The following is a 25,898-nucleotide window of genomic DNA, read 5'->3' as shown; positions in this document are numbered from 1 at the left end:
TTTTTCCTGCCTTTGGACTCAAACTAAAACATTGGCTCTGCTGGGGCTCCAGTGTCCCTGCATTTGGACAGGAACTACACTATTGGCTGTCCTGGGACTCTAGCTTGCTGACTGCAGATCTTGGTACTGGTAAACCTCCATAATCACATGAGCCAATTCCTTACAGTATCTCTCTCTTTCTCTCTCCGTCTCTCTACACACACACACACACACACACACACATAGACACACACACCCACCCATTAGTTATGTTTATCTGGAGAATCAATACACAGGGATTGGAATAATGCCTGGCATATGTTGCATGGCCTCCTAGATCCCTGGTAGACCTTCTTCTCCATTGAGAATGAATGGATCTTCTCATCACAGTGCTTCACCAAGTGAGACAGTTCAGAGCTGGGCTTAGGGTTTAGTTCTCTCAACTTCCAGCCTGGAGGTCTCTTCATTCCCCAGCAGCCTCTACCCACATGATATATTTTCTCCAGGTCCATGTCAGCTGATATGGTTTGGCTGTGTCCCCACCCAAATCTCATTTTGAATTGTAGCTCCCATAATTCTTACATGTTGTGGGAGAGACATGGTGGGAGATAATTGAATTATGGGGTGGTTTCTCCCATACTTTTCTCATGGTAGTGAATATGTCTCACGAGATCTGACGGTTTTATAATAAGAAACCCCCTTTGCTTGGCTCTCGTTCTGTGTTGTCTGCAGCCATGTAAGAGGTGCCTTTTGCCTTCCACCGTGATTGTGAGGCATCCCCAGGCATGTGGAACTGTGGGTCCATTAAGCCTCTTTTTCTTTATAAATGACCCAATCTGGGGTTTGTCTTTATCAGCAGTGTAAAAATGGACTAGTACATCAGCCTTATAGACTCTCCACATAAAATGGAATAAAGACTTTTTGGGGCAAATGACATGCCTCAGGCCCTGGAGTCTAAGCTTGGAATACTTGTCCAGTTATTTACAAGCTGTGTGACATTGGGCATGTTACTTAACCTTAACCTTAACCTACATAAGCTTGTGAGCCTGGGTTTTCTCATCTGAGAAATGGGAGAAATAACTATACTTTCCACACAAGGAGGTTTTCAAGATTGTATATAAAGTATTTAGCATACTCTGGCATACAGCTATGTTAAAGAAAAAATTATTCATGACATTTGTTAAAGCAGTAAAGTAGACTTTATTCAGGACTATCAACATAGGTTATAGTGACTACTGTGATGGGATTTTACAGTAGAAGAGAGAGATTGAAATAGAACAAGCGAAAGTGGAAATTTATGGTGAGTGGAAAACATGGTGAGTGGGGGTCAGTGGATGGAAAATTATCAATAGGAAACATCAGGAGTAAGAGAGGATTCTGGCTAAAAAAAACCTAGCAGGGCTCTTGCTGAAGGCAGGCCAAGGTGATCATAAATCACCTGGGAGCTGGTGGAGGATGAAGAACCCAATCAAATATTGAGGGTGGGGGATTCTGGCTAAACCAACTTAGCAAGATTCTTGCGAAAGTTGGGGTATGCAAAAACGCACATAGAAGTCCAAAAGTCAAGACCTAGATGGGACAAGGATTTAGAAAAGTCTGACTAAAGTTGGGTTAAGGAGAGGATTTTTGTCAGTACACATTCAAAAGTGTTAACTTTTTTTTTGTTTTTTTTAATTATCACCCAGACCACTATCAGATTCTTAGAATACTCAATCTAATATTATTTATTCATTTAGGAATCCCATGCAAAGTTGATCAGACAGTAAACCAGTGGGGTCTGTGTGGATACTCACCAAATCAATTATGCCAATGTTATTCCAGCCTTGCATTATAGGGAGAAAAGAAATAAACGTGGGGATGACCCAGCAGCCTCCCAGCATTAATGCAATGCGCAGAGGGGTCATCTTGTTCCTATAGACCAAAGGCTGGCAGCAGATGGCGTAATACCTGGAGAGAGAATAGAGGGCAGAGCATAGCAATGGGCAAGGAGGAACGGGAGGGAGAGAGGAGAATATATGAGAGAGAAGAGGGGAGGAAGAGGGGATGGGGAAAGGGATAGAGAAGAGCAAACATTGAGGAGAAGAGTTGAAGGGGAAGTAGAGAATAAAATAAGGAAAGAAGAAAAGAAAGAATAAAGGGTAAAAAGAGGAGAGCAAGTGGCAGACGAAGGGACAAAGAAGGAAGACAGAAGGGAGAAAAGAACAGAGGAAAGGAAAATTGATTATATGATAAAATACGATATACTGAGCTGTGAGTTTCTGTTAATAATAATATCAATATATGCTTTGGATCACATCTGAGAATCATTGCCTACAGTTGGCCCCACAGTCCTCTCCATCTCCCAATATCTGGAGGAGCTCCACACACACCAGAAGGTCTTTTCTATCTCTGGCACTGTTCCAACGCTATCCCGATGCCTGTGCATTGAGGAGCTTCTGCCCAGCCCTCTGGGCCTCAGTGTCCAGGCAACTGTAATCTATTTGATTAGAACTTGAAGTGACCCAGGCATCCTCTACATCTGGGCTCTAACCACTATCTCTCAGATTTGTCCCCTTACCCTTGATCACCTGCCTACATGGAAGTGGAGCTCTAAGTCAGTGTTTTTTGTTTTTTAAATTGTGGTTCAAGGATTCCCCTCCATCCCCCCATCACTGCCACGCTGAATGAAACTCACCTGAGGAAGTCTTTTTAAAATACAGATCCCAAGGATCTCCTGAATCAGAGCCTATTGGTGAACAACCTGGAGCTTGCATGTTGACAAGTGTGAGTTATTACTGCTCTTTGCTAAGGATACTAAGTTTCCCCTTCCAAAAGTGTACACTTCTTGGCCTCCTTATGGCTGGGTAGAACCAAGTGACTGGTCCTGACCAATGAATCATGAACAGAATTGACATGCATCACGTTTGGGATAAACTATTTAACTGTTTCTGGGATACTAAGAATGTAAAATTTTGAATATTTCCCGCTCCATCATTTCCTATCTACTGGATGAGACCACCCCACGTTCATTTATTAGGGTCTGACCTCTCTCATGGGACTCACTGCTCACTCTCTTTTGATTCCATGTTCTGCCTATGATACTAGCTTTCTTCCTGCCTCCAGACAGAGGTACAACCTGCCCATTCAACAGTCTGGCCTCTAACTTCTAGACCGTTCCTGCATGTTATTCTGGCCTTGGAGATCACCTCTTCCATGACCAGGCATGACATGGAATTTCACAACAGGCAGAATGCTACAGTAGATCTATCATTTATTTCTCTTTGGGAGCGTACAAAATATAAATGCAAAAAGAGCCTGGAGGCTAAGTCTATTCTTTAAGGTTTTATACCTTTTAATGATGAACCACCCCCATACACCCCTCATTTTATGCAGTTCACTTTGTTAATTTTTCCCACCTCTTCTTTTCTTTTCTTAATTCAAAGCATAACTAACATAACAATGGCTATATTCTTTGAAGAGGTGGTAGTAGGATGGGTTGAGAGAGAGGGTGGAATGGGGAGAGCCCAGTGTTGGAGCATGAGGAGCAGGTGTGTCAGGAGCAGGGAGAGGAGAAATATCCCCTTTCCTACAAGGCATTGAGGAGCAGCTGACTGCATTGTGCCAAGAGCTCCTTGTAGCTGGCAAGCTTGGTGGGGTGTCCAGATGTGGGCCAGAGTGCGAGAAACAACAGATCAAAGAATGGGAGAGAGGCTTGCTCAGAAAAACCATTGTCTCCATTATAATTCTGACATGGCCACAAAATCAAACTAAAGATAACTCAATCATTGAAAGAATCATGATTAGCTGGATTCCCTTCATAGTGTTGGCTTACAAGAAAGGCAAATTATAACTGAGTAGCAAATTTTTCTGAATGGTGATATTCATAATCATCAGAGGTTTATTATTAACATACAATTAATGATGAATTTGAAGTGGATGAAATATACTTTTTTTTTTTTTTCAAATTTTGTTTCCTTCTTGATTTCCTGTTAGGGGGCAAGTTTCTTTCCATTTAACATCCTTCCTCCTTTCTCTTGTTACTAGCACTTCAAATCCTTCGGGAGTTATCTCTTTGCTGTTGCTATAGTATTGTTAGGAAAACAAATGATGGGGCGCTGACTTTTCTAGCCTAGGAGTGACCCGATCAGACTTTCTCCTGGGACTCAATGTCCTGCAGAGGGATGCAAGGTGGGTAAGTTAGCAGAGTGCCCTTTATCCCAGTAGCAGCCCCCTGGCAGGGCTGGGATTCATTCCTCTTCCAAAAGATATGTTGAAGTCCCAACTCCCAGTAACCTTGGAATGTGACCTTATTTAGACACAGGGTTTTATAAGAGCCAATCAAATTAAAATGAGGTCTTCAGGGTGATCCTGAATCCAATGTGACTGATGTCCTTATGAAAATAAAAATTTTGACACAGAAACTGATATGCACAGTAGGAAGGTGGCCATGAGAAGATGGAAGATTAAAGTGATGTGTCCATAAGCCAAAGAACACGTAAAGTTGCCAGCAACCAGCAGAAGCCAGATAGAGGCAAGAAAGGATCCTTTCCCTACATGTTCCAGAGGGATAATGGCCCTATTGATACCTTTATTTCAGACTTCTAGCCTTTAGAACAGTGAGACAATAAGTGTGTATTGTTCTAAGCCATCCAGTTGGCGGTATCTGTTATGACAGCTTTAGCAAACTAATACAGTTGGCTAACAACAATCTGTTGCTTGCAAGCAAAGTATCCTGCCTCACACAGAGCAGTAAAACTGGCTTGAATGCCAGATATATCTTTCATAGTATACTTTTTTTCTAAGTAAAAATATCTTTTGTTTCATTCAATATACTTTCAGAATATAGCTCAAGTTTTGGCATCCTTTCTTCTATTATCCCAAAAATGCAATAGAGGAATAAATGAAGAATGAATTCTGCCCTATTGTTGTTGGGTAATCAATATCATTTTTGAGGTTTAGAACCAGGTGCTAAGATGTTGCCAAGAGCAGATTTCAGAAATTTTGGTTGGATCTCCAGTGTCACAAAAATCCAAAAGTTCAAAAACACAAGGCCAAACTAAGTATCCTGCAGGGCACTATTCACCACAACCAAGGTATGGAACCAACCTAAGCATTTATCAGTGGATAAATTAATATAGAAAATGTGGTATATACACATGATGGGGTATTATTCCACCATAAAACAAATAAAACTCTGTCATTTCCAGCAGCATGGATGGAACTGGAGGACATTATGTTAATTGAATAAGCCAGGCACAGAAGGACAAATATTGCATGTTGTCACTCATGTGAGGGAGCTAAGAAAATTGATCTCATGGAGGTAAAGCATAGAATGATGGTTACCACAGGCTGGGAGGGGTAGTATGTAGGGGGAGTATGAAGAGGGGTCAGTGAATGCATACAAAAATACAATTAGATAGTGGGAATAAGATCTAGTATTTGGGTGGGATAATTGGGTGACTGTAGTTAAAAATCACTTATTGTATCTTTCAAAATAGCTAGAGGAGTAGATTTGGAATGCTCTCAACACAAAGAAATGATAAATGTTTGAGGTGAAGGATACCCCAACTACCATGATTTGATCACTACACATTGTATGCTTGTATCAAAATATCCCATGTACCCCATAAGTATGTACAACTATCATGTAACCATAAAATTTAAAATCTTTTACATAAATAAATAATATCATGCAGGATAAAAAGTATGTTTGAGAAAGCAGGGTGTTTTACCTGAGAAAATTATTTGATTTCCATAAATGGATGTGGATGTTTAGAGGGTTATGTTGGGAAAATAATAGAATTTACAGAAGAGGGCTTTAGAATGTATGGTTATATTGGTGCTCATAAAATTTTTATGAAAGCCTTTCTTTCTAAATCTAGCTTGGCCAGGGCTACTGCCAGTTTCCCTTGACATAATGAACAATAATATTGTCCTACATTCTGCTGTCCAAATGTTCTATGCTTTAATTTGCTTCACCCTAGATTTCTAGGAGCTGCTGCTACATAGAATTAAATAGTAGTAACAGGCTTCCTTTTAAAATTCAGCTTAAAGGAGGATACTGTGAATGTAGTACACATTTTACCAATCCCTTACACATTTTTTAATTTGAGACAGAATCTTGTTCTGTCTGTCCCAGGCTGTTGTGCTTATGTGATCTTGGCTCACTGAAACCTCTGCCTCCCGGGTTCAACTGATTCTCCTGCCTAGCTTCCTGAGTAGCTGGAACTATAGGTGTGCACCACCACACCCAGCTAATTTTTGTATTTTTAGCAGGGACAGGGTTTCACATGTTGGCTAGGCTTGTCTTGAATTCCTGGCCTCAAGTGATCTACCCGCCTTGGCCTCCCAAAGTGCTGTGATTACAGACATGAGCCACCACACCTGGTGCCCTTACACATTTTACATACATAGTCAGTTCCCTGGAAAACGCATGCCAGAAACAAAGTACCTAGACAGTCAGCCCATCCTGTAGGGGGCTAAGGTGGAATACATAGAAACATGCCCAAACACAGATGTAGAAAGTTGCTCTTGCAAGATCTGGAGTGGTTAGGCAAGGGTAGGAAGGCTCCTTTATCTCCTTTTTAAAAATCATCAATAAGTAAAGGGGGAAAGAGTATTTTATTTTACTTAAATTTAAATTAGGTTAGGTAAATTGTTAGTGACAGGTGAGGATATGAATAAGAAAAATACTGAATTATGTCTAGGTATATGTTTTACTTGCATTTTGACCTCTACATCTTCTTCAGTCTGGTCCTCTGTCTTACAGTAAACATAATTTGATTTTTGAGTGGGATTGAGTATAGAATATAAGGTTCTTATTTGGAGCTCAAATTCCAGCATCTACTTAACTTCATGTGCTCAATATTCACACCAAGGCCTGGCACCCTTGAGGTAGAAGCCCTAAATAAGTCATCCCATATCCTTCAATGTCTTTCTGATCTTTGCTTTCAAGCAAAAAATCTAGCAAAGTAAACATCCTCTGAAGGCTGGACTCAAGAATGCAAATTAAGTAGGTGAAAACAAACACCACTGAATAAAGGGATTAATAAAAATTGAATTCTAGTGTTAACTAATGGTCCTTCCTTAAAATTTTAATATTTGTCTGTAGATAAGACTAGACAGAAATCTGATAACTTGACTTTTATGTATTGTGGTTGATATTCAGTTCCTATATTTGGATTATAATGTCCCTGTTAATACAGAAGGAAAACTGACCTGTCATGAACTACTCCTGCAACACATAAACACCACCACTAGACAGAATTAGCTAATTAAATCTGCAAGTTCTTTGGACGGAGGTAAGGCAAAATGCACTGGCTGATTTGATAATAATAGCTACTATTTATTTACTGACCAAGGGCTCTGCCCATTTGATCTCATTTAATCCTCACAACTATTAGATTGGTGCAAAAGTAATAGTGGTTTTTGCCATCAAGAATAATGGCAAAAACCATTATTATTTTGCATCAACCTAACACTTTTGAGACAGGAACTGTAAATATATCCATTTCACAGATGAGGAAAGGGAAGCACAGGAGTGTTTGAAATTTGCCCAGTCTCACAGGTGGTAAGAACTGAGCTGGCATCTAGCTCAGGCAGCCTGACTCAAGAGCCAGGACATAAACCTCCTATCATTTCACTCAGCTGCCTCTCATTGAAGAGGCACTTTGGAAACAATCAAAACATGAAAATACTGAATCTCAGAACTTGAAGGATGCTGAGAATCATGAAATCCTCAGGTCCTCTGATATGGTTTCGATGTACCCCCCAAATCTCATCTTGGATTGTGGCTCCCACAATTCCCATGTGTTGTGGGAGGGACCCAGTGGGAGGTGGTTGAATCATGGGGGTAAGTCTTTCCTGTGTTGTTCTCATGATGGTGAATGGGTCCACAGGATCTGATGGTTTTATAAAGGGGAGTTTCCCTGCACAATCTCTCTTCTCTAGTCTGCTGCCATGTGAGACATGGCTTTCACCTTCTACCATGAATGTGAGGCTTCCCCATCCACGTTGAACTGTGAGTCCATTGAACCTCTTTCTTTTGTAAATTGCCCAGTCTTGGGTATGCCTTTATCAGCAGCAAGAAAATGGACTAATCCAGTAAATTGGTACCAGGAGTGGGGTGCTGGTGAAAAGATACCCAAAAATGTGAAAGTGACTTTGGAACTGAATAACAGGCAGAGGTTGGAACAGTCTGGAGGGCTCAAAAGAAGACAGGAAGATGTGAGAAATTTTGGAACTTTCTTAAGACTTGTTGAATGGCTTTGACCAAAATGCTGATGATGATATAGACAGCAAAATCTAGGCTGAGGTGGTCTCAGATAGAGATGAGAAACTTGTTGGGAACTGGAGCAAAAGTGGCTCTTGTTATGATTTACCAAAGAGTCTGGTGGCATTTTACCCCTGCCTGAGAGATTTGTGGAACTTTGAACTTGAGAGAGATGATTTCGGGTATCTGGTGGAAGAAATTTCTAAGCAGCAAAGCATTCAAGAGGTGACTTGGGTACTGTTAAAAGAATTTAGTTTTATAAGGAAAGCAGAGCATAAAATTTTGGACAATTTGCAACCTGACAATGCAATAGAAAAGAAAATCCCATTTTCTGAGGAGAAATTCAAGCTGGCTGCAGAAATTTGCATAAGTAACAAGAAGCTTAACGTTAATCCCCAAGACAATGGGGAAAAGTCTCCAGGCCATGTTAGAGGTCTACATGGCAGCTCCTCCTATCAAAGGTCTGGAAGCTTAAGAGAAAAAAAAAATGGTTTTGCGAGCCAGGCCCAGGGACTCTGTACTGTGTGCAGCCTAGGGACTTGGTGCCATGTGTCCCAGACACTCCAGGCATGGCTGAAAGGGGCCAACATAGAGCTCAGGCCATGGCTTCAGAGGGTGCTTCCATGTGTTGTTAAGCCTGCAAATGCACAGAAGTCAAGAATTAAGGTTTGGAAACCTCCACCTAGATTATAGAGGATGTATGGAAATGCCTGGATGCCCAGGCAGAAGTTTGCTGCAAAGGCAGGGCCCTCATAGAGAACCTCTGCTAGAGCACTGCAGATGGGAAAAGTCAGGTTGGAGCCCCTGTGCAGAGTCCTTACTGGGCCTCCACCTAGTAGAGCTGTGAGAAGAAGACAACCATCCCCAGACCCCAAAATTGTAGACCCACCAACAGCTTGCACCATGCACCTTGAAAAGCCGTAGACACTCAATGCCAGCCTGTGAAAGCAGATGGGAGGGAGTCTGTACCTTGCAAAGCCACAGGAGTGGGGCTGCCCAAGACCATGGGAAGCTACCTCTTGCATCAGCATGACCTGCATGTGAGACATGGATTCAAAGGAGATCATTTTGGAGCTTTAAGATTTTACTGCCCCGCTGGATTTCAGACTTGCATGGGGCCTGTAGCCCCTTTGTTTTGGTCAATTTCTTCCATTTGGAATGACTGTATTTACCTAATGCCGTACCCTCATTGTATCTAGAAAGTAATTAACTTGCTTTTGATTTTACAGGCTCATAGACAAAAGGGACTTGCCTTGTCTCAGAGGAGACATTGGACTGTGGACTTCTGATTTAATACTGAAATGAGTTAAGACTTTTGAGGAACTGTTGAGAAGGCATTATTGGTTTTAAAATGTGAGGACATGAGATTTGGGAGAAGCCAGGAGTGGAAGGATATGGTTTGGCTGTGTCCCCACTCAAACCTCATCTTGTATTGTGGCTCCCACCATTCCCATGTGTTGTGGGAGGAACCCAGTTGGAGGTGGTTTAATCACTGGGTGGGTGTTCCCCATGCTGTTCCCATGATGGTGAGTGGGTCTCAAAATATCTGATGGTTTTATAAAGGGGAGTTTCCCTGTACAAGCTCTCTTCTATTGTCTGCCACCATGTGAGGTGTGCCTTTCCCCTTCTTCCATGATTGTGAGGCTTCCCAGTCATGTGGAATTGTGAGTCAATTAAACCTCTTTCTTTTGCAAATTGCCCAGTCTTTGGTATGTCTTTACCAGCAGTGTGAAAATGGGCTAATACATCCCCTCTAAAATGAAGTGTGTACCCAAACCTGCTTAATTTTTCTAGGGATTTGGAACTCACCAGGTCCTACTGCAGTACATTCTAAACTTAAGAGCATGCTAAAGTTAAGAAAGTTTCCTCTAAAAATCAATTTTTGGTAACTTCCAGTTTTTCTCTCTGGCTTAATTTAAATTTCTATCTAATTCTTTTTCTGCATAGTGCTTCTAGAGGCATCTAAAGTGAGCTTTTACATCCCTCTGAAGTCTTATTTTCTGCAGGTAAAAAATTCCCTGTTGCTCTCAACCAGGGGTGACTTTGCTCACCAGGAGACATTTGACAATGTCTGGAGACTTTGTTGTTGTTGTTGTCACAACTGGGAAGGAAATGCTACTGGCATCCAGTGGGTAGAGGTCAGAAATTCTGCTCAATATCCTACAGTGCACCAATAACAATACTGGTCTATGTCAGTAGTGCTAAGATTGAGGACCCCTGGTTTAGATAAGGGGATTTTCACCAATAGCAGGAGTGGAGCTCCTTGTCCTCTACATGTGCTATAGCATGTCGCTATCTCTTAAGAGTGGGGTGCCACAAGGACAGCACTATGTTCTGGTGCATCCTATATGGACCAAAAACCACTGCATTGCCTTCCACTTTGCTCACCATAACTTAATATAGCCTAGGGGATACCCAGAAGCACAGGACACCTGTGCCTCTCAAAAAGAAAATGATCTAGGACAGGAGGTGGGAAAACTGTCCCCCAACTGATGTATAAGCTCCATGAGGGCAGCAATGTTTGCCTTGTTCTGTTTTGTGTCCATGATCACTAGTACAGTGCCAGATATATTGTGGATACTGACAAACTGGATTTTTTAAAAATAATAAACTCTCAATCACTACCAAGTACAATAAATTCCATAAAAATATGTTACCAAATTTTGGAGATGTGAACAGGCATATCTAGTAGAGGGATGGGGAAAGACTTTCTTCAATAGTGGTTTTTTAAGTCAAATGTTAGAGACTGGGTCAGGATGGTGGATGAGAAAGTGTAATCTAGGTGCTGTAGACGGCATAGCAAAGGCTTGAAGAGAGCAATTATATATATGAAATACATACCCATAAATGTATATTCCTATATCCATATATCCCTATAAACATAAGAGTAAAGTTCATGAAATTGTAGGGTGTTTACAAGGAAGTAGACAAAAATAAGCCTAAAATGACTGACTGGGGCACGTCTCAGAGCAGTGGTTCTCAAATGGTATCATCTGTCAGAATCACTTAGAGGATTTGTTGAAACACAGATTGCTGGTAGGTCTGGAGTAGGGCCAAATAATTTGTATTTTTGATATGTTTCCAGGTGATGCTGTTGCTAGTGGACTGGAGACCACACTTCGAGAACCATTGTCTTAGAGGTTTTGAATATTAGGGCAGGAGGAGTTACCAAAAGATTTTTAAGCTGGAAAACGTCCATCATAATCAACATTGCTGCATGCTTTACTAAAGAAGCTGAATTAAAACAAAGTCAAGAGAAGGAGTTGTTGATTCATATGCTAGGTTGACAGTGTTGAACAGGAAAAGTAATTGTCTCATCTCAGGAATACATGAATCAGCAAGATATGTTCTCCAGCCTTCCATTGGGTATCTCCCATTCTTCCTTAACCAGAAAACTTTTACAAAGTAGTTAAATGAATGTTCAAATGATGAGTGAAGTTCCAGATGGCCAGGATTAACTAAAATGAAGCAAGGATATTTACAAAGTAATTTCTTATGCAAAACATTTCAAAAGTATTGCTCATAAAACTCCATTAAAATCCGCTTTTGTAGACCAGCCACCAGCTTCTCCCACTGCAGCCATGTGCAAATGTGTGATCAAATTGCTTTTAAATGTCTCTGGGGACACAATTTACTTTGACAACTCTTAGTAGACAGCCATGTATTTTAAGCACCATGCTAATCCCTTCCGTGCTCCTTCTGCAATTAAGGAACATTCTACCTCTTCATTCCTGCCCTCCCAACCACAGAAAAGGCACAAGAAGCAGTGATAATAACTTGGAATTCTAGACTGTGAGAATTGGAGGGGATAGTAGCAGGCAACTTTATGTCTTCACAATTGGGTACCAACTTTCCCTGCCTTAACTACTTACTAGATCTGTGGTCTTAGAATCAGTTACTAACCTCAAGAAGATCCAGTTTTCTCATCTTCAAAGTTGGAATAATTATGTCTACCTCCAAATATGCCTCTCCTTCACTGTCAGAATTGATGAAATAATATGTTTAAAACATAGGAAGTTCTTGGCACATAAATATCTGTTTAATACATATTATTATAAACAGACTCAAATATATTTTGGAATTGTGAGCTCTACATTATTTAACAAATAATAAAAAGTCACTTGGTTCAACATCTTTCCCTAACAGTTGATTCTAAGAAATATAAAGGTGAATGAATTGGTCTCTAAAGGCGAATGAAAGCATTAAGGCCATATTTGCTATGTGTAATGGAGTTGGTTACATGTAAGATCTAGTAATCATACATTGTCACTTAAGCTGCTGAGTTTTGATGTAAATATTGCATGCCAATAGATAACAACAGGGTAAACAGGTCATGCACAGCTTGGGGCAGCTGTGGGGTTCACTGGTTGAATAGCAGTCCTCCTAGCAAATGGTGGTTCAATACATTTTTGTAGCAGAGCTCTGGATGAAGAAACTTGTGTTTCTGTTCTTAGTAATTCTTTCTGGTTATATTTTAGTTCCCCTTGTTTCCCCTTTGGGGAGGTGGAGAAGACAGAAGAGCAGTAGTAGCTTTAAGAAAAACTAAAGGCATCTTCCTTGTGGTTCCCAGGCTTGGCAAGCTTCCAGGCACCTGGAAGATCAGTGAGGAAGACCCAGCAGAGATATTCACCAGGAGCTGGAGACAGGAAGAGGGGCTGAGGAAATAGCCAAGAGCAGAGGCAGGACTGTGGGTTCCAGGAAGGAAAAACTGTAGGGGTAGGGGGACAGAGAGAGACTCCTTTCTGTCAGAGATCTGGAGGACATCAGTTTGGGCCCTTGCAGGAATTATAATCCCATGAGCAATCTTCAGATTTAATGTTTATTATGTTCCTATCTTAAATATTCTTCTGTGGGTGGGCACGGTGGCTCACGCCTGTAATCCCAGCACTTTGAGAGGCCAAGACGGGTGGATCACTTGATGCCAGGAGTTTGAGACCAGTCTGGCCAACATGGTGAAATCCTGTCTCTACTTAAAATACAAAATTAGCCAGGTATGGTGGCAAGCACCTGTAATCCCAGCTACTCGGGAGGCTGAGGCAGGAGAATTGCTTAAATCCAGTAGACGGAGGTTGCAGTAAGATGAGATCCTTCCACTGCACTCCAGCCTGGGTGACAGAGTGAGACTCCATCTAAAAAAAAAAATTATTCTGTACCTTCATGATAATAAAATTTGTAAGAAAGGGAGTGTCAGCCATCTAGAAAGGCATTTTATAACAGACTACAGGAAAAAGAATAACCTGCCAAAAATGTCATCTAAAAACATCTTGGCAGAGCTTACTGGACACACATAGAGGTTACCAAAGTGTTACTTTATAGCATATATTAATTAATCAATCTGCCAGCAGATACTGACTGATTGTTCCACTGACTCATTGAGACTCAGATCAGGGGTCACATTCCCTGCAAAGTCAAAATCAGTGAATGGTTCTCCATCTCTGCTCTGGTTTTTTACAGTACCTTGTATGTATCTGTAACACAGTATTTTCCTAACTATATTGTAATTGTCCACATTCTTTTCACCCGCTACAACTACTACTATTCCTGCTACATACACCATTCATTTATTGATGGCACACTATATGGAAGAAAGTGTATTCTATGTTATATCTAATTTCTAAAGGAACTCTAAAGGCTTGGAGAGTTGAATCCACTTACCCAAGATCATACAACTAGGTTATAGTAGAACTTAGTCTTAAACCCACATCTGCTGAAGTCTATGCCTTGGTGACACTGGTAAGTGGGACAAGGCTAGACAAAAGTGACTCTATCTAGAAAGAGGAGAAGACCATGCAGTGCCCTAGAAGCTTTATGGGCTGAGGACACACAAGAAACAGACATATTTAATGATGAACTTTACAGATAAGGTAATATACAGGAAGAATAACTCAAGAGCTATTACAGTAATCCAGAAATGAGATAGTAAGAAGTAATAAAGAAGAAGAAGATATATTTCAAAGATATTTATAGGAGGTGGCCAAGACAGCAGACTAGAAGCAGCTAGTGTGCACAGCTCTCATAGAGAGGAATGAAAGAAGCAAGTAAATACAGCACCCTCAACTGGCACATCCACATCCACATATTGGGACTACTCAAGCAAGCAACTCGACCCACAGAGAATGAAGATAAGCAAGGCAGGACGTTGGCCCTCCTGGGAGTGACATGGATCCAAGGGAACCTCCCCTGCCCAGGAAAGTAGTGAATGAATGTGTGACCCCTGGAACCCATGCTTCTGCCACAGATCTTTACAACCCTTGGGTCAGGAGATTCCCCTGTGAACCCACTGGACAAGAGCCTTCAGTTTGACACATAGAGCTACATGGAGTCTTGTCAGAGCAGCTGCGCGGGCACGTGCAGAGACCTGGGAACCCTAGATACCTGGGCTGCCTGTGCTTCCTGGCAAAAGTAGCTGCAACTCTGGCAAAGCAGAAGGTTAGATCCCTGTACATACCCCTAGAAGGGGCATTAATCTAGAGGGCTGAGCAGCAACAGTCTGCAGGCCCCACTTCCACAGTACCTCACAGGATAAGCCCCACTGGCTTGGAATTCCGGTCAGCCACTGGTGGTAGCAGCATTGCACCTCTGTGAGACAAAGCTCCCAGTGGGAGGCGTGGGCTGCCATCTTTGCTGTTGGGTGACTTAGCCATTCTAGCCTTTGGATTTTGGAGCGTCCAAGTTGACCAGGGGCAGAAGCTGTTCCCTAGCACAACATAGCTGCTCTATGAAAACATGGTCAGACTGCTTTTTTAAGTGGGCCTTGATCCTGCTCCTCTTCACTGGTCAGGACCTTCCAACTGGGGCCTCCAGCCACCCCTGCTGGGGCTCTCTGGCCAACAGAAGCTCCCCGGGATGGAGCTCTCAGAGGAAGGGTTGCGATGCCATCTTGGCTGTTTGGGTGACTTAGCTGTTCTACCCTTTGGGCTTTGGAGAGTCTGAGGTGACTGGGGCCTAAAGCAAATTCCCAGTATAGCACAGCTACTCTACAAAAATGTAGTCAGACTGCTTTTTAAAGTGAATTTCCAACCCCATTCCTCCTCACTAGGCAAAACCTTCCAACTGGGGTCCCTGGTCACCTCTTAACAGGTGCATTTGGGCTGGTAACAAGTATGTACCTTCCTGGGATGGAGTTCCCAGAGTGAGGGGCAGGCTGTCATCTTTGCTGTTTTGCACTTTTCACTGTTGATACCTCCAGGTAGTGGGAAATTCAAGGTGACCAGCAACTGGAGCAGGCCCCCAGCATACTGCAGCAGCCCTATGTTAAAGTAGCCAGACTTAAGTGGGTGCCTGTTCCCATATCTCCTCACCAGGTAGTTCCTCCAGGCCTGGACCTCCAGCCATCCCCTGCCAGAGATATTGAGCTAGTAGCAACTCAAGACCTCCCTGGACAGAGACTCCAGGGGCAACTGAAAGCCTCTCTGCCACTGCCTCTGCAGTGGAGCTGCCCTTGCTATTCTTGGACTAATGAAGGAGCAAAGACCCTAAGTGCCTTCTCTACACCTCCAACAAGCTGCACTTGACCCACAGAGAGGAGGCCAGACCATTTCTCATGGGTCCCACCTACTCCTTCTGCTTGCACCAGACAGGTAATCCCTGACTTGGGCCCCAGCACATACCCTCCAGCCTAGGCTGATTGCACTGAGTAACTCCTGACCTCAATCTCTTTGGAGTGGAGCCTCCAAAAGACAAGCAAAAAACCCTTGACCACAACCACTACTAAGGTCCCTTCCTCTGCTGCCTCCAAGTGCCGGAAGGAACATGAATACTGAGAATGCCCCAGAGCTACAGTGGGCAGCCCAGGAGTTCCAAGCCATGATCTACAGCCAGCATGCAAGGGGGAGAAGAACCACAACTTCAGAGCCTTTAGAGGGAACACAGTTGCAACTGTGAGGAAACAGCGGAGCCACACAACTGAACAAGTCTATCAATAGACCATATGTCTAAGTGCCATCCACAGGACCACACCTCAACGCTTTAACACCAAAAATACTTCATTTACATATCCACCTCTGAAACCAAACAAGAAGTCAGCTTCAAACAAGGACTGTACACAATGCTTTGGCCCTGTGAAAACATGCAGGAAAGGAGTCTATTGACTGTACTCAATCTACACTGCAGTTAAAGGAATACCCACATACAGAGATGAAAAACAACCAGTGCAAAAACTCTGGTAACTCAAATGATTACAGCATTGTTATGTTTCCAAATGACTGCACAAGTTCTCCAGTGAGAGTTCTTAATCAGGCTGAGCTGGCTGAAATGACAGAAATATAATTCAGAATATGAATAGGAATGAAGATTATCAAGATTCAGCAGAATGGCAAAATCCAATCCAAGGAAACAAAGACACACAATGAAATGATACAGAAGTTGAAAGATGAAATAGCCAGTATAGAAAAAGAACATAATGGATCTGACAGAGCTGACTAACACAATACAAGAATTTCACAATGCAATCACAAATATTAACAGCAGAATAAATCAAGCTGAGGAAACTTTCTCAGAACTTGAAGACTGACTCTCTAAAATAAGACAGTTAGACAAAAATAAAGACAAAATAATTAAAAGGAATAAGGAAAACCTCTGAGAAGTGTATTATTATGAAAAGAAGCCAAATCCATAAATCACTGGCATCCCTAAAAGGGATGGGGAGAAAGCAAACAACTTGGAAAGCATATTTCAGAATATGATTTATGGAAACTCCCCCAAACTTGCTAGAGGCCAACAGTCAAATTCAGGAAATACAGAGAATTCTTGCAGGATTCTACACAAGAAGATCATCCCCAAGACACGTAATCCTCAGATATTTTAAGATAAAAATGGAAGAAAGAATGTTAAACACAGCTAGAGAGAGAGAGGAGGTCACCTACAAAGGGAACACCATCAGGCTGAAAGCAAACCTCTCACCTGAAACCCTACAGACAGAAAGAATTGTAGTCCTATAATCAACATTCTTGAAGAAATATCTTCAACCAAGAATTTCATTTCCAGCCAAACTAAGCTTTGTAAGTGAAGGAGAAGTAAAATTATTTTCAGATAAGCAAATATTGAGGGAGTTTGTTACCACCAGACCTGCTTTACAAGAGATCTTGAAAGGAGCACTAAATACAGAAAAGAAAGACTGCTATCAGGTAATACATAAACACACTTAAATACACAGACCGATGATATATAAAGCAATCACACAAACAAACCAGCATAATAACCAGCTAACAACACAATGACAGAATCAAATCCACACATATCAACATTAACCGTGAATGTAAATGGATTAAATGCCTCACTTAAAAGTCACAGAGTGGCAAGCTGGATTAAAAAAAAAAAGCATGACCTGGCTGGGCATGGCGGCTCATGCCTGTAATCCCAGCACTTTGCGAGGCCGAGGCAGGTGGATCACGAGGTCAGGAGATCAAGACCATCCTGGCTAACACGGTGAAACCTGTCTCTACTGAAAATACAAAAAATTACCTAGGTGTGGTGGTGGGTGCCTGTAGTCCCAGCTACTCAGGAGGCTGAGGCAGGAGAATGGCGTGAACCTGGGAGGCAGAACTGGCAGTGAGCCGAGATCCCACCACTGCACTCTAGCCTGAGGGATAGAGTGAGACTCTGTCTCAAAAACAAACAACGAACAACAAACAAACAAAAAAAAACATGACCCAGTGGTATGCTGTCTTAAAGAGACTCATCTCACACTTAATGACACCTGTAGACTTAAAATAAAGGAATGGAGAAAAACCTATCAAGCAAATGGAAAACAGAAAAAAGCAGGGATTGCAATCCTAATTTCAGGCAAAACAGACTTCAAACTAACAAAGATTGAAAAGGACAAAAAAGGGCATTATATAATTGCAAAGGGTTCAATTCAACAAGACCTAGCTACCCTAAATACATATGCACCCAACACAGGAACACCCATATTCATAAAGCAAGTTCTTAGAGACCTACATAGAGACGAAAATGCCCACACAGTAATAGTGGAAGACTTCAACACTCCACTGACAGCATTAGACAGATCATGGAGGCAGAAAATTAACAAAGATATTCAGAACCTGAACTCAACATTGACCAAATGGACCTGATAGACTTCTACAGAACTCTCCACCCCAAAACAACAGAATGTACATTCTTCTCATCACCACATGGCACATACTCTTAAATCAATCATATAATTGGACATAAAACAATCCTCAACAAATGCAAAAGAACAAAAATCATACCAAACACACTCTCAGGCCACAGTGCAATAAAAATAGAAGTCAAGGCTAAGAAAATCACTCAAAGCCATGCAATTACATGGAAATTAAACAATATGCTCCTGAATGACTTCTGGGTAAGTAATAAGATTAAGGCAGAAATCAAGAAGTTCTTTGAAACTAATGAGAAGAAAGATATAACATAGCAGGGTCTATGGGACACAGCAAAGGCAGTGTCGAGAGGAAATTCACAGCACTAAATGCCCACATCAAAAAGTTATAAAGATGTCAAATGAACAACCTAACATCACAACTGAAAGAATTAGAGAAGCAAGAACAAATCAACCTCAAACGTAGCAGAAGACAAGAAATAACCAAAATCAGAACTAAATTGAAGGAAATAAAGACACAAAAAAACACTGAAAAGATCAATGAACCCAGAAGTTAGGTTTTTGAAAACATTAAGAAGATGGATAGGATACTAGCTAAAGTAATAAAGAAGAAAAGAGAGAAAATTCAAATAAACACAATTAGAAATGACAAAGAGGATGCTACCACTAATCCCACAGAAGTAAAACTAGTCACAAACTACTATAAACACCTCTATGCACACAAACTAGAAAACCTAGAAGAAATGGATAAATTCCTGGACACATACACCCTCCCAAGACTGAACCAGGAAGAAATTGATTCCCTGAACAGACCAATAATTAGCTCTGAAATTAAATCAGTAATAGATAGCCTACCAATCAACAAAAGCCCACACCTGATGGATTGACAGCCTAATTCCACCAGATGTAGAAAGAATACCTGGTACCATTCCTACTGAAACTCTCCCAAAAAGTTGAGGAGGAGAGACTGCTCCCCAACTCATCTTGATACCAACACCTGGCAGAGAAACAAGAAGTCAGGCCAGTATCCTTACATGAATATCAATGCAAAAATCCCTAACAAATTACTTGTAAACTGAATCCACTAGCACATCACATAGCTAATCCACCATGATCAAGTAGGCTTCATCCTCAGGATGCAAAGTTGGTTCAACATACACAAACCAATAAATGTGATGCATCACATAAACAGAAGTAAAGACAAAAACCACATGATAATCTCAATAAAAGCAGAAAAAGGCTCTCAATAAAATTCAATAGCTCTTTATGTTAAAAGCTCTCAGAAAACTACGTATTGAGGGAACATACCTCAAAATAATAACAGCCATCTATGACAAACTTGCAGCCAACATCATAATGAAATGGCAAAAGCTGGAAGCATTCCCCTTTAAAACTGGCACAAGACAAGAATGCCCTCTCTCTTCCAATAATATTGGAAGTCCTAGCAAGGGCCATCCGGCAAGAGAAAGAAATAAGGAGCATCCAAATAGGAAGAGAGGAAGTCCAACTACCCTCTTTTGCAGATAACATGATTCTATATGTAGAAAACCCCATAGTATTCCCCCAAAAGCTCCTTCAACTGATAAACAACTTCAGCAAAGTTTTGGGATACAAAGTCAATGCACAAAAATCACTAGCATTCCTATATACCTACCACAGCCAAGCTAAGGGCCAAATCAGGAAAGCAATCCCATTCACGACTGCCACAAAAAGAATAAAATACCAGGAATACACCTAACCAGGGAGGTGAAAGATCTCTACAATGAGAATTACAAAACACTGATCAAATAAATCAGAGATGACACAAAGAAATGGAAAAACATTGCATGTTCATAGCTGGGAAGAATGAATGTTGTTAAAATGGCTGTACTGTCCAAAGCAATTTACAGATTCAATGCTATTTCTATCAAACTACCAAAAACATACTTCACAAAGTAGAAAAAATGTATTTTTAAATTAAGATGGAACCAAAAAAGAACCCACATAGTGCAGGCAATCCTAAGCAAAAAGGACAAAGCTGGAGGCACCACCTCACCTGACTTCAAGCTATACTACAGGGCTACAGTAACCAAAACAGCATGGTACTGGTATGAAAACAGAAACATAGACCAGTGGAGCAGAATAGAGGGTCAGAAATAAGTCCACATATCTACAACTATCTAATATTTGACCACGCTGACAAAAACAGACAATTGGGAAAAGGATTCCCTGTTCAATAAATGGTGCTGGGTGACTGGCTAGTCATATGCAGAAGACTGAAGCTGGACCCCTTTCTTACACCATATACAAAAGCCAACTCAAGATGGATTAAAGACTTAAATGTAAAACCCAAAACTATAAAAACCCTGGAACAGAAACTAGGTAATACCATCCTGGACATAGGAACAGGCAAAGATTTCATGACCAAAAGCAATCACAACAAAAGCAAAAATTGACAAATGGGATCTAAACTTAAGAGTTTCTACACATCAAAAGAAACTATCAAAAGAGCAAAGAGACACTACAGAATGGGAGAAAATATCTTCAAACTGTGCATCTGACAAAGGTCTAATATCCAGCATTTATAAGGAACTTAAACAAATTTACAATAAAAAAAGATAATCCCATTAAAAAATGGTCAAAGGACATGAGCAGACACTTTTCAAAAGAGGACATACATGCAGCCAACAAGCATATAAACAAAGAGCTCAATATCACTGGTTGCTAAAGAAATGCAAATCAAAACCACAGTGGGATACCATCTCACACCAGTCACAATGGCTATTATTAAAAAGTCAAAAAGTAACACATGCTGGTGAAGTTGTGGAAAAAAGGGAACACTTATACACCATTGGAGGGAGTGTAAATTAGTTCAACCATTGTGGAAGCAGTATGGCGATTCCTCAAAGAGCTAAAAGCAGAACTATTATTTGACCCAGCAATCCCATTACTGGGTATGTACTCAGAGGAATATTAATCATTCTACCATAAAGACACATGCACCCGAATGTTTATTGCAGCACCCTTCACAACAGCAAAGACATATAATCAACCTAAATGCCCAACAATGACACTTTAGATAACAAAAATGTGGTACATGTACACCATGGAATACTATGCAGCCATGTAAAATAGCAAAATCATGTCTTTTGCAGGAACATGGACGGAGCTAGAGGCCATTATCCTTAGTAAACTAATGCAGAAGGAGAAAACCAAATACTGCATGTTCTCACTTACAGATGGGAACTAAATGACAAGATCTCAAGAAAACAAAAAAGAGAACAAAAGACATTGGGTCTACTTGAGGGTGGAGGGTGGGAGGAGGGAGAGGAGCAGAAAATCATATTAGGTACTGGGCTTATTCATATCTAGGTGATGAAACAATGTATACAACAAACCCCTGGGACACAAGTTCAACTATGTAACAAACCTTCAAATATACACCCAAACCTAAAATAAAATTTTAGGTTTTATTTTTTATATATATATATATAATTTTTATAAAATAAAAATTTTTAAAAAGGTATTTATAAAAAGAATAGGTGTGATTTGGCATCCAGCTGATCATGGGAAATAAGTAAAAGATGACCTCAAAAAATTGTGTTTCAATGACTGAAAGACGACTAATAGATTCACCTTCAATGTACAATATGGAAGAGGATATAGTACTAGTTTACGACAAAAATGTCTACTTGGAGCACACCGAGGTTTGAGAAAACAGAAAGATGTTTAAGGCAAGATGCTGAGCAGACAGACAAAGATAGAACCCCAGAGTCCAGTGTGTGAGAGGGGTGAGGGAGAGACAAGAGCAGAGGTGCAGGTGAAGCCACGGGATAAATGAGGTTTCCAAAGGAAAGAGGGGACATACTCAGGGCTGGAAGGCTAAGGATCTAACCTTCAAGGGCACTCAGCGATGAGTCAGAAAGAACCAGATGACTATCAATGTCTGGGAAGGCCCTCGCTACAGCCTCTAGGAATTTGCATTTAGAGAGGAAAACAATAATGGAATAGTCCTTGTGGCTAACATTAATTGAACGCTTACCAAGTACCATGCACTAGTCTATGTATTATTCAGTTTATTATTCAGTTTATAGAATAAACACTCAGTTATTTATTCCTCACAAGTCATAAAAGAGAAGGGAAAAGATTTTCTATTAGTAACACAAATTTTACAGATAAGACGAAGTCCAGAAAACCTTTCTCACTTCTCCAAGGTCAAACATTTGACAACCAGTCAAGCTGTGACTGAACCTAAGCAGCCTAGCACCTCAGGTCTCATTCTTAACCACTTTCTATATTGAGAGTTCTATGAGGACAGAGAAACTAATCCCAGAGTCATATCAAACAACCAAAAGTCACATCTCAGCATTCTATGCTCAGCCAAACATGTATGGAACAGCGATTATGGTCCAGAAAGAAAAACACATGAATAGATGACATAAGGTCTACTCTCAAGAAGTTTATATTCTAGAACAAGGCAGACAAATCAATTATTGAGATGCACATGCTAAGAACCTTATATTAACCATGATGCTTAGATTCAATACTCCATGGGAGCTCAGAGGATGAAATGACAAATTTTTATGAATGAAGCCCAGCCAATCATTGGAGAAGGTGACACATGTTATCTGACTATTGAAGAAAGGTGGATGTTTGCCAGAAAAATAAAAGAAACCCAAGGCACAGGTAGCAACATGCAGGTTTGAGGAAACATATCACTTTCAGGGAAAGAAAACAGATCACTCATGGGGAGGAGTTGAGGTAGGAAAATCAGACTGAGAATACGTTGGAAAAGCAGTGAAAGGCAAGCTAAGAATTTAGTTTTTAGTTAACAAGGACTTTCCTGGGGGTTTTCACATGTATTTTCAGGAGCAGCCACTCCCTAGTCCTCACCAACTTCCCTGTCCCCTACTGATACCCACAGCACCTACAGATCTCGGCAGCAGCATCACTTTCTCAGGAGCCTACCCTGCTTTGGAGATTGCAACTTAGCAGACTCCAATAGCTTTTTTTTTCTTCTCCTTATAGTACTCAATGGTCACCAATTTTACTGTAATTATCTGTGTACTCTCTGTATTCCCAACTAGACAAGAAGTTCCATGATTCAGAGCTTTTTCTGATCATTCACCACTGTATTTACAATGTCCAGGACAACTCGTAGTAATTAGTAAGCACTCCATAAATGTTTGATGAAATGAATATAAAAACAACAGTTCATACCCTCTGGCATGAAATTTGACCAACAAATATTATTATGCACGAAGCCTGAACCTGCCCTAAAAGGGTATGTGAGAAGGAGAAACTTTTAATGTAATTTCCTTGTGAAATGCATTTCAATCTTATTGGGAAAACAAATGTAATTGTGTGACACAGTTCACAATGACAGACACTTTTCATTTACACATTCCAAAATTGAATTATACTCCGGGGAGATCATTAAGAAATGCAAACACATTTATCTCCAGCACGAGATTAAACATGCAACCTTGAAGTAAGAATCGTATGTTTTACAAGTAAACCTGTTTAAAAGAGGATCTGAGACTAAGAAACTGTTGGAGAATTTTGCAGATAAAACACATCACATTTTCGAGCTGTGCAGAGGAAGGGTGACAATTCAGCTGGATGTATCCAAAAGAGAATTTTGCAATACTATGGAGAATGCTGTCTTCAATGAAGTGAAATTGACTTTTTTTAAAAAAGGGAATTACATTTGATGCTAAGTGAAGGACAAAGTATAGTATGTTCAGAGAAAGGGGATAAAAATGGTTAAAAGTCTGAAAAGTATGGCTTATGAGGCTAGCAGAAGGATCTAGAAATATTTGGCTTAATATAGGGAGGACTTGGGGATGATATACCTCTGTTTTGCTGTGGAGGCTCCATAAAGATACCTGTAGGGTCTGGCCAGCCTAAGGGCAATTGGTATCTCCTCTTCTTGTCTGCCCAACACCCGTCTTTCCAGTGGGAACTGCCTTTCCTTCACACCACATGCTTTTGGTAAAGTTGGGAGTCATGATGCCTGACCTCTGCCCAGTAACCAGGATGTGTTGTCTCCACACCACAGTGACTGGTTAAGTGAAGAGTGTTTGACTCAAGTAAAGCCAACGAAAGTTTTTCCATGAGAAATAGCACTTAGGTTTCTCTTCCTATGGACTTGCGTGTTAACGATGGTTTAAGATTTGTTGCCTGTGACTATTTTTCTTTCCTGGTGGAAGAACCCAGCCTAAGAAAAAATCTAACAAGAAACCAGAGCTGATGGACAGCATAGGGACAAAGAGGGACAGATAGAAAGAGAGGGATAGACATAGGGAAACAGAGAGGGAGGTAAACAGGGAGAATGAGAAGGCAAGATGGAGACAAAGAGGAGGGGGAAACAGAGAGGGGCAAACTTAAACTAAATGACATTGTTCAAATCCTTATAGAGAGCCATGTCTGAAGCCAGACTTTTCAGTTATTTGAACAATCAATTTATTATCTGCCGCATGCTGCTGAAAGAAACATTGCTAATAGATCATCCAATAAGCAAGTTGGTAAAAACGTTACATTCAGGTAATTCACTGGCATATATATAGTACAAGCCCTCTTCAAGGGCATACTTAAATTGTAAACTCAAAATATATTCAAATAAGTCTGCTTACTACATATGAAATCACTGGCATTTACAGGCAGTTGCTATTTACAGTGGTTACCTCAGGTTATGCAGCTGTGGAAGTGGATATTGAAAGAACTGGGGACATTTTTAGTTTTACTTGTGAACTGATGACCTTTTTTTACAATGCTCAGGTATTATTAATTTGGTGACTTTAAAAATCTGTGAGAATTAGAAAAGGGACTGTTAGAAAAAATCAAATACAAGCTTGTGAACAGGGAGGAGGTTAACCAAGATCAATGTGGGAGTGATGCACCCATGAGATGGTGAGGGCTCCCTTGAGGGAGAAATGAGTGTGCTTGGTGAGAAAGCAGAGAGAACACACTGGTCAGGAAGATTTCCATGCTCCCTGGTTTGTTCTGACCTCAGAGGGAACTCCCAGCACTGAAGCAGAATGTTCTCAGAGAACTGAGGAATGCACCATTCTAGCAACATTTTCAGCTAAAAGGCTACTGTGGATGGACTTGCATTTGAGAAGGTTACCTTCTAGCAAAGGGAAAATTGAAGTTTAAAATGTATATTACAGAAATTAGTAAAAGTGAAGGCTCCCAACCCCAATTCAACTGACCATCCACTCTGGCCAGCACTACACCCTATGCCCTACCCCTCAAATAACCAACTGTTAATGGTTTGGTGAAAATTCATTCATGTTCTTTTTTTTTCATTCTCAATCTCTCTCTCTTTCTCTCTCTCTCTCTCTCTTTCTCTCTCTCTCTCTCTTTCTCTCTCTCTCTCTCTTTCTCTCTCTCTTTCTCTCTCTCTCTTTCTTTCTCTCTCTCTCCACACACACTCATGTAAACCCAGATACATGCATCTCTATATTTATTTTATAAAAGTGGAATTATGCTAAACATTATAGTCTGCCACTTGCTTCTTTCCCCCCCCCAACATAATACAACAGTGATATCTTTCTAGGACAACACGCGTCATTATTTCTCATGGTTTTCAATGGCTGTCTTATATTT

General features: G+C 40.8%; 1 protein-coding gene across 6 annotated transcripts in view; it reads right to left on the bottom strand.

The window, feature by feature from the left end:
• Positions 1-25,898, bottom strand: part of HTR4 (5-hydroxytryptamine (serotonin) receptor 4, G protein-coupled) — a 179,449-nt gene that overhangs the window by 69,302 nt on the left and 84,249 nt on the right. For all 6 annotated transcript variants that reach the window (XM_011985398.1, XM_011985397.1, XM_011985399.1 and 3 more), the window contains exon 4: positions 1,773-1,926. In XM_011985398.1, coding sequence (XP_011840788.1) covers positions 1,773-1,926 — 154 coding nt within the window. The remainder of the gene's footprint in view (positions 1-1,772; positions 1,927-25,898) is intronic.

Source organism: Mandrillus leucophaeus, unplaced genomic scaffold (assembly GCF_000951045.1).
Source record: "Mandrillus leucophaeus isolate KB7577 unplaced genomic scaffold, Mleu.le_1.0 Scaffold282, whole genome shotgun sequence".
Taxonomy (NCBI): domain Eukaryota; kingdom Metazoa; phylum Chordata; class Mammalia; order Primates; family Cercopithecidae; genus Mandrillus; species Mandrillus leucophaeus.
Note: the sequence above shows the minus strand (reverse complement) of the source record. Positions and strands in the feature narration are given on the sequence as shown.